The 9,803-nt window shown below is 39.5% G+C and overlaps 1 protein-coding gene across 1 annotated transcript; it reads right to left on the reverse strand.

The window, feature by feature from the left end:
* Window positions 1-2,221: 2,221 nt before the first annotated feature.
* epcam (epithelial cell adhesion molecule) lies at window positions 2,222-4,920 on the reverse strand. The gene is made up of 9 exons (XM_083898100.1): window positions 4,694-4,920; window positions 3,980-4,081; window positions 3,632-3,896; window positions 3,489-3,554; window positions 3,336-3,402; window positions 3,122-3,220; window positions 2,817-3,014; window positions 2,678-2,722; window positions 2,222-2,586 (listed from the first exon to the last, which is right to left on the reverse strand). The coding sequence occupies exons 1-9, from the start codon at window positions 4,752-4,754 to the stop codon at window positions 2,563-2,565; spliced, it is 927 nt and encodes a 308-aa protein (XP_083754226.1). The 5' UTR covers window positions 4,755-4,920; the 3' UTR covers window positions 2,222-2,562.
* Between the last annotated feature and the right edge of the window lie 4,883 nt (window positions 4,921-9,803).

Here is a 9,803-nt window from a genome sequence, read left to right on the forward strand (position 1 = left end):
TGAGGAAATGAACTTGCAGTTTTAGTTATCGTTGTATAATGGAGGAAAGCAGTAGGTAATAATAAAAAAGAGTGTAGCAATGCAACGCGTGACAGGCGTAGAACTGATGAGTTGCTTTGATGATGCGAAACTCGCGGTAAGAGACGAGCGTGAACCCTGTGTGCTTTTTTAGTTACTGAACAGCCAGGTGAGCTGTGAAACCTTTAATTGTTCACTCATTCACCGGTGGAGCAGATGTTGTCTCACATCAACCTGCATCATTTAAAGCAGGAAGTATGGCAGGGTTTATGGCATGAGAAGTCTGTGGTCATGAAGTTATTAAGAGGAAGATGGTAGGAGGACGAAGAATAGGTTTGATAGTAAATGAATGGTGGTTCCTATAGCGTTTAAAGGGAAGTAGGATTTGATTTCATTTTTTTTAGATGTAGAGACTCATTTCATTAACAAGAAACTGGAAAAAGTAATTATTGTTTTTGCACCTGTATATGTACAGCGAAGCATATCAGGCGTCATATTTATTTGTCAAATTATTTGTATTTAAATAAAGTCAAGGTTACTTCCTCATTGTCTACCTGCCTTTTTCTTTTTACTTTTTTGAAGTCAGGTTATAAACCACGCCCTCTGGTAGGCAGTTCATACACAGACCGAAAACAATGACAGTTCAGACACTCACTATTTCCTACGCCGGGCCTTCCTCTACTGCCCCGCAGTCGCCGCAAATGTAACATGACATGTCGATACCTGCAGAAGGTGCCTGACAGCAACTGACACACCTTCATTCCTGCAGTCTTTCACAGAGGAGAGAGACAGGGAGAGGAGTGGGGGAGGGGGGGAGAGGTTATATGAAACCTGCCTAGACTAGTTTGAGGCATACTTTTGTCCCAGTGTCACTATGGCAACGAGGAGAGAGGGAGGACTCTCACAGGGGCGGAAAAAAAAAACTGGGCGAGGCAAAATGGAATTGAGTCAAAATAACAACAAAGTAATGTACATGAATAAAATGAGAAAGACTGGACAAGGATTAGGAGAGGAAGTCATATAAAATTCCCAGGTAATTGATTTAATACTCGAGAGAAAGCACTCAGAGAGCACAAGGCTGCTCAGTTTCACTCCCATATCTCACAAGGTGAACAATTACATAATTAATGTCAAGAAACCCTAAATCCGTGTGTATCGCCACCAAAATGTAATCATTTCTTCCACTGCGTGACTTTTTGAGTCATGTTGCTCACCGACAGGCAAAAGGTAATGATTAAACTTTTTTTTTGTCAGTGTATTGTTTCAGTGCAACACTAAAGGCTAAACGGGGACTGCTGCTTCAAAGAGACACACAACAAAGCACAGACCCCTGCGAGCGTGTTGCAACAGGAACGTCGAGTTCCGCAGTTTCACCTGAATTTTCTAGCACCACCTGCGTCACATCCACTCGAGTCGCCCTCGTTCAATTAAACTATTTGTGGTGCCAGAGCTCGGTCAGACTTCGACTTTTCACCCGCCGTGTGAATAAAAGCTCCTTCAGAGTTTCTCCGAGTGCCTTTTAACTCAACGCTTCCTCTTGGTATTTGTTGTGTACATACTGCGGGGTGCTCATTTATGAGTGAGCCAGAGAACCTGACCGACAGGTTGGACACAAAGCCAAAACAGTTTCTCAAGATATGGCTTGAAATGAGTAGCCAACTCCTTCTTTTTTTTTTTTTTTTTTACATTACAGCAAGGTAAGTAACACATAAAGCACACTCACATACACAGGACATGCTTAATACACAGGTGTATACTCTGTCTGAGTAATAGTGAGGACAATTCATATGATAAATAAAGCAGGGATTTAAGTTCTTAGTTTAAACACACAGACTGGGACACATTCAAAGCAGGACTGCCACACCCATCAACCTCCAATTAGACCTGCCCCATGTAAACAGGTTTACAACAATGCACCTGTATAAAAAGGAAGCCATTTTAATTTCAGAGATTAGGGAAAAAGTCCAAGTTATTCAAACCACATCATTTGTTTATGCAAAAACTCACATTTTCAATACGAGCCAAGTGACTCCGCTCATGTCAAGCAGACACAAAAAGTTGACAATTTCTTGTATTTTTTCCTGTCTGTATACAAACGCCTGTAACTTTGTGATCGTGTTTAATTAAAAAAATTAAACCCAGAGTATCACACAAAAAAGGTTGAACCACATCGAGAGTCTTTTAAAACATTTTATTTAAAAACAAAAACGGTCAAACACACATTAATAAGAAAGCAACTGTACAATCTGTTACACGAAATTTAAACCATTCGACAACTTCTAACATTTAAACGTGGCATGTGTCAAGCATATTTTAAAAAGCACAGTTCTTTATGGCATGTGGGATTGGATGACGTGATGAAAAATTCATAAATAAACGATGGTATCAGTAGTGCCAGTGTCACCAATGAGCATCGATGTTGCTCGAGTAGATGGTTTAAAAAAAAAAAGAATAAAATAAAAAAGGCACACTGCAAAACACGATCATCCCGTGGTGATGTATTAACCGACTCTTCATAAGACAAATCCGGCACCAGTGAAGACTTTACATGGCCTCCATCTCTCTTTGCTGTAATTGGAAGAACGAGACGATAAAGGCAGGTTAGCAAAAATAGCTCCATTGACATTTAAATAAAATGGTCAACAGGAAGTTGTCTCACCTGAGCTTTGTTGTACCGCTGGTTCTGTCGCCTTTTGGCAAAGAACTACACATGCGAAGAACAAAAATGAATAATTAGCAGAGCAAAAACATCAATGTGGTTCAGACAAAAAGAGGAAATGCTTGGCGGGTGCACTCACCAGGATCAGCAGGCCGGCAACCACGGCGAGCACCACCACCACGATGACGGCGATGATCCCTCCAGACAGGTTCTTCATGGTGAAAGTTGGGGCCTCCTCATCCACATAGTACACCAGAATGTTCTCCATCTCCAGCTTCTGGCCCGCCACCATTGGTTCAAACTTATCCTGGTTCTTGAACAGGGGCAAAATCTTCACCTGGGAGATGATAAAAAATGACAGGGTCATGGTGGTGTCATGAAGGTGCCTCCCGAAGCCTCCAATGAAAATATAACAGGCGTAATGTAAACATAGCCATAGCATACATCTTTCTCCATGTAATAGGCCATGTTGGCGATGTCAGTCTTGCGCTCTCCCTTTGGCTTCTTCACATCGGCCACAATCAAGCGGGAATCGGGGTCATACTGCAGAACAGGACACACAGGAAAGCTTCGTTATCGTCGTCAAAACAAAACACCACAGTAAACTGTGACATGGATTGCATAATTTCATGCTCTTTAATTTGGTACACCAACATACCTGGATATCTTCCACCAAGGCTTTGTTGAAGTTCTTGTAACGCTTGTTAATGGCATCCCCAATTGCACTACAATTTGAAAAGGCAAGCAGTGATGATAATGCAGAGATATATCAATATATACAAGTTTGTTTGGAAATATTCAAGATACTCACGTCTTCAAAAGTTTAGCGTCCACTGGTTTCGTCAATTCTTTGTGTTTCAGCTGAAGTCGGACCCAGCTGGAGGGGAAGAAAGATTTCATGAGTTAATCATTAAAACAAAAACATGCCAACACTGACAGTTGAAGGGTACTCACTAGGTCTCCACCAGCTTCTCACACTTGAGGTTCTTGTCTCCCTTGTCGGTTCGGCGTACGCCGGCGCTGTTGACGCACCAGCACTCTTCAGTGTTGTTGCACTGCTTGGCCTTGAATTTGCCGTCGCTCTCGCACTCGGGATCGTAGATGCCGTCGTTGTCCACAAAGGCCGTCTCCACCGGCTTTCCTCCAATTATCGTACGGGTATCCTGGCCCTTTTTGGCTCTGTACATCTCTGCCTTCATCAAGTAGCACTTGGGGATCACTGAAGGCGGGACATGAGGGAAGGTTATGAGGGCTGGTGCAGAACGTATAATAGAACGTGCCCGGAATCCCAATAATACTTACATTTGTTGCAGTCCAAAGTCTGTTTGTAACTGTCACCAGTCATAACATAACAGGTACATGGAGACCCATCACAGGTGGCCCACTTCATAGTCTCACATGAACCTGAGCAGAAATAAGGGTTTTTAAGACGCCAACATAAGTATTAATATTTAAAAAAATATATATATATATATATATATATATATATACACACTTAATTTAATAGCTCATATTTTTTCATGGTTAAACTGTGATTGTGTTCAACATTATGACGCACATGATTTTTAAAAAACGTTTTAAAATCCTCAAAGTGGTCAAATGTATGAGCGTTGACTGCTCCTGCCGCTCTGTGTCGCAGAGGCCTATGAAGGCAGCAGCAGGTAGATAAGCAGGTTTACTGAACACCTGGGCGTTGGTTTCTCTAAACAGACGAGTCCCCAAAGAGCGGGACAAACCTCCCCACCCCCACTACACAACGAAACTACCCGCTTCACTTCACACAGCTCAAAACAACACTTGAATTACACCTTAACTTCATTTATGAGACCCTTTAAAAGCAACAAAACGTCAAATTAAAACGAAAAATTGGATTAAAACCCAAGTAAAGTCACAGTTTAACATTACACTGTGCTGCTGCCGTTTTGAAACTAAACATATTCTTATTTCCTTCGACCACAAGCTAGTTTCTGGGTAATTTCAGCCTCTTTAAAGTCGGTAATAAATGAAACTACTTACAGCTCTGGGCTGAAGCTCCAGCCGCAAAGGCTGCGACAAAGAGCGCGATCCAAATCTTCATGTTGATATCGACAACAGAAGAAAAAGACAAATAATAAAGTTTCCTTGTTGGGTTTGTGTGCGTCCGACGTCCACACAGGTCAAAGCTGGAGTACAGAGGACTTCCTGTCTCTCTGTGAGTGAGTGTGTGAGTGCAGGTGTGTCCTGGTCAAACCTGTTCCCAGAGAAAAGCGAAGGAGCGCACGCGCACAAAGTAAAGGACGGGAAAACCGAGCTCGAGCAGCGGCTGCGTTCGGTTGCTATGAGGACCCTAATGAGTAATTAGCTCCCGGCTTGTTGTTCTTGATGATCTGAAGCAGAAACTGCCGAGGATTCAATTTTTATTAACTCCACTCGTAGCCCGCGGTGACGTCAAAGAGAGGGGGTGGGACTCGGAGCTCAAAACGCACCTTTACACCGGTATGACCATATTTGGTCACACCCCACCCCCACCCCACCTCCCATTGTTGTCATACTCAAGGTTCCTTTTTTTCCTTTTAGCTGTGAAATTAATACAATAATTGCAATTTTCCTCGACTTCCTGTAATTTTTTTTTGTAATTTTCTCTTACTTCCTTTATACTAATATAATTTTGTTGTCTTTATTTGTTTTGACTCTTTTGACTAGTCCTTAAAAAGTCTTGTATACACATAAACCGTGGGGTTTCTAGTGACCTTTACACATTTTTTTTCTATTCAGAAAAAGCAGAAGTACAACACACAAACTACAAATATACATGAAATCAATATTTGTAGTTTATGTGAGTACTCACAATCATTATAGTCAGTAGTAGCATTGTGTTGTTGTTGTTTTAAGGCAAATTAAGTAAATTAATATGAATATTATAGGTAACAAAATATTTGCACTTACACACGCGTATGTATACATACATAATAATATGCGTTAAAGTTATTTTATTAATATATTATTCATTAACTTTTATATTTTATTGTAAGGTTGTCGTACACCATCTAAAGTGTTCAGCCATGTACAAAACTTTGTAATTTCCCACTGCGTCCATTAGGCAACTCAGTCCAAACCTGTATGTTGTTTACAATCAACTGGCAGACATTGTGTTATGATGACATCATCAGCTGTGGGAAGCAGGTATCTGACATGACAGAAACCAGCGCAAGAGAAACCATTTCTCAGGTGAGTCACGCTCGGCTGCATGACACAACTGAGTCACAGTGTCAGGTATCACAGAGACAGACTGTTTGAAAAAAAAAGGAAATGGGTAAAAAAAGAAACACAAACAAACTAACAGCCATATTGATGCGATCCAATACTCATACTACTTTATACTCAAATCAGTTTTTCCATTTTTCCATCGTGCTAAAATATACTTTGAAATACTAATAAATGAGTGCAGTATGAGTAAAACATAACTGAACTTGGAGTGTTCTGTTCGATCTTATTATGCAGACAAAGAGGAACCAATAAACAGTGCCTGTGTTTTTAATTTATGACATGCAAATATTATACACTGTGACATTACTGTTTTTGTCAAAATTATTGTTGTAATTCTAACCTTTCTCTTATATCTAATCTATTTTTCTTATTATGACTGCCGACCTCTTGGCCAGGTCAACTTTGGTAAAGAGATTTCGATCTCAATGGGTTTTTACCTGGTTAAATACAGGTTAAATTGTCATTCACCCCTTTTTCCGCTGTAAGTTAATGATAAAATGTTGATTTAATTGTAATAGTCTCTTTTATACTTGAACAATACAATCTCATCTAATGGACACATTTTAAACATTCTGCCACTGCAACTTTCCCTGTCTCTAATGTAATGTTATACTTTCTTTAATCATAAGGTATTGGCATATAAACTTAAACTGTGTAGGAAGAAAAATGAGTGCCTATATCTTCTACATCAGCATGGTGTGAACTCATTTGGCAATATTTGAATCTAATGGACATGTGTTTATAATTAAAGTGCAAGTCATAGTCCTTTATAATATGTATAATGATAATAATAACATTAAAGTCACTGCACTCTCCTCACAGAAGGAACCAATAAGGTGATGAGGACAACATTTATATGAGAGGAAATGATGGGTGTTACTTGCCAAGTTTCAGTGATAAAAAACAGGTAAATGTACAACATGTGGGGACATCTGGTGGACAGGTGGAGTATGACAGAAACCATGTCACTTTGACAGCCATGAAACAGTAAGTCAAGCCATGAAAATGTATCATTCTATAGCACAGTGTGTCATGTCTGCTGTTAGAGCACTAACCTGAAAGAAACAGAAGCAATATAAAAGTCACATCATAAAAAGTACGACCTGAAAGGTCAACTGTATAGATACAGGTGATCGTACATGAATGTGTTGCACCTGTGAGCAGAGCTCATAAACCTGTATGTGTGTAAACTGTTCAGTAGCTGCTGCCAGATATCTGTTACCATGACGTGCACACAGGACAGTGTGGCAGATCCACCACGATCTGGACTTAATATATCATATCGTACAAAACACTGAGGATGATGATTTTATGCTCTTGTTTTTCTGCAACTCACTTGAATTCACCTTTTAACCTATATATCGCCAAATCACGACATAGGCAGGCAGAAACCTTTACAACAGGGGTCTCAAACTCAAATGACCTGGGGGCCAATGCACATCTATTCTGGTCAAGAGGGGGCCGGCGTAGAGAACAAAAAGTGGGGGAAAAAAACATACTTAATAATACTATTTATGATGCAAAATTAATGTATTAATATCAAAAACAGACATTTATTTTAAATTACATAAAAAAATAGTGTGGACAACTATAATTAAAATTCGTACCAGGAGCCGTTTCGGCCACTGTCATTCGTTGCTCAGGCCCTAAAAACCGTATTTATATAAGTAATTGATGTATATGATAAATTTAAAGGTGCATTATGTAATAAATCTAAAGCAACTGATTGTAAATTCCTCCTTATACGTCACAGAGACTCAGGAATAATGTTCATATAACAAACTGAACTCACCAACAACAACAGTAAAACCAAAATATTCGCATTAAAAAAATCTTTTACAGACTGCAAATCATGTTTATGTTTTGAAATCATGTTTTGGCATGTGGCGCCACCTACCGCCGTCTACTAATCGTTGCAGTCAGTAGAGTCTCAGCTGCCGGGCAACCACGGGTTGCCAGTTACAGTACGTCTGAGCTACAATGGTGGAGAAAACGAAACTTAAAAAACCTTGGTATTTAGAATTTGAGTAACCGTGGTAACCGTTGTTGGCCACATTCTTACATATGGCACCTTTAATAATGGGATAATAATGACCAAATGTCTTATTATTGCTGTTACAAAAACATTGCTAGCAAACATACTGTATATTATAATATTCTATCACCTCTCTGGCAGCTCTGCCTCAGCTACACACTGTGTTTAAAAGATGGTGAGGTCATGGGCAATGTTTTCATTATAACATGATATTAAGTGGGGGGCCGCATGTAATCGACTGGGGGGCCGCATGTGGAGGAAGATTTTAATTCTAACTTAAAATACTTTAAATATAGAGAGGGTGTCTGTCTCCTGTAATTGTAACCGTGTGTTCACACTGCTGGATTTGCAGGTAAATAAAATATTGATTCAGTAATTAGTCAATTCTCTCTGTTGCAGACGGTCGAATGTTTCAATACAATTCTTTCAAACCCGGAAAAAATTTGAATTTCCCGGTTTATTATGTAATATGTGATAAAAATGAATGAAATTACCCATCACTGAAAGAAAGCGTCGCTGTGTTGAACCTGATCTGTGGTAAACTAAGCAGCTGTATGTGAACCAGAGCTCAGCCTCAAACACCACCTTCATAATCCTCCAGCAGGTGCTTTGATGAAAAGAGCACAAACGTAACGTATACTTCGCAGAGAAAGCAATACTGTAACTCAACTTATTATTTCAAAAACAAGTAACGAATAATATGAAAACCATTCTAAAGTAACCCCCCCAACACCGACTGTAATGATGATCCACTTGTTTGTACCATAGATCACAGTTAGTAACCGATATTAAACACAAACAAATCACACATTAAATAACCACAGAGCTCTAACTCTCCTTCCCCTGCAAAAAAACAAAACAAAAAAAACAAAATAAAAGACTGTATCTACTGTGAAGAGGACAAATGAATGCCTAAGGGGACAGGGTCACTTATTGTGCGAGTGATGACACATAAGTAGGGGAATATGGGTGTTTCCCTTCCCAGAGGTTTAAAATGTCAGGGCAGTACATGGCATGACGAGGTGGACCATTGTCCCAGCTCCCAGGGGTGCACGATTCAAGACAGAGGTGAAGGAGAAGGAAATGGAAGATGCTGCTTGACGACAGAGGTTCGACTCTGTCGAGAAAGTGGAAGAGAAGAGGAGCGATCGAGAGGAGGGAAGTCTGCACTTTCTCCCCTACGGAAGACTCAAAGGAAATATGCAGTAAGTACTGATTATTTGCGACTAAACTTGAATTCTAAGTGGTGACTGATAATGTCTCCTTAGATTTCTCTAGAAAGTAATAATATATTTGTTTCATTCAAAATTTCTTTATGAATTAAGCACGAAGGCTTCATTTTGGATGCAGAGAAAAACTTATGACACGACGAGAAGGTGATTTACATACTGTATATAATTTTACCAAAAATCTTTTATTTTTTAAATATTTGATGAATTAAAAACTAGATGCTAATAGTTTTCTTTTTAATTAACATTAAAATGTTTGACTTGTCACAATCAATGTAGCTATAGGTATATGGAGCTGTTTAGTTATTGTGTGTAATAAAGATTATTCATTCATCCTGGACAGGTCGCCAGTCCACCACAGAACAAACATGGAGACAAATAATAATAATTTACTCTCACATTCACACCTTCAGAGTCCAATCAACCTTTGTGTGTGTTGGGACTGTGCGTGATAATTTATCAATGAATAACAGATCTATGAGTTCTGTTTAGGCGAAGTTGCTTAGAGCAAAAAACATTATCTCCTCCAGACTCTCAATGGACATCGACATCACACAACACTAGTGACGTCCTCGTGTTTCAAATGGCAAAACATGTTGAAGATTGGAGAGGAGAT

Source organism: Microchirus variegatus, assembly GCF_963457635.1.
Source record: "Microchirus variegatus genome assembly, chromosome: 11".
Taxonomy (NCBI): Eukaryota; Metazoa; Chordata; class Actinopteri; order Pleuronectiformes; family Soleidae; genus Microchirus; species Microchirus variegatus.

What these genes read in the sequence shown, in the direction of transcription:
- epcam (XM_083898100.1), bottom strand. Translation starts at nt 4,754, where the DNA reads ATGAAGATTTGGATCGCGCTCTTTGTCGCAGCCTTTGCGGCTGGAGCT. An exon ending in TGGAGCTTCAGCCCAGAGCT is followed by an intron (nt 4,082 to 4,693) that starts GTAAGTAGTTTC and finishes ATTTCTGCTCAG; the next exon opens with GTTCATGTGAGACTATGAAG. An exon ending in GACTTTGGACTGCAACAAAT is followed by an intron (nt 3,897 to 3,979) that starts GTAAGTATTATT and finishes TCCCGCCTTCAG; the next exon opens with TGATCCCCAAGTGCTACTTG.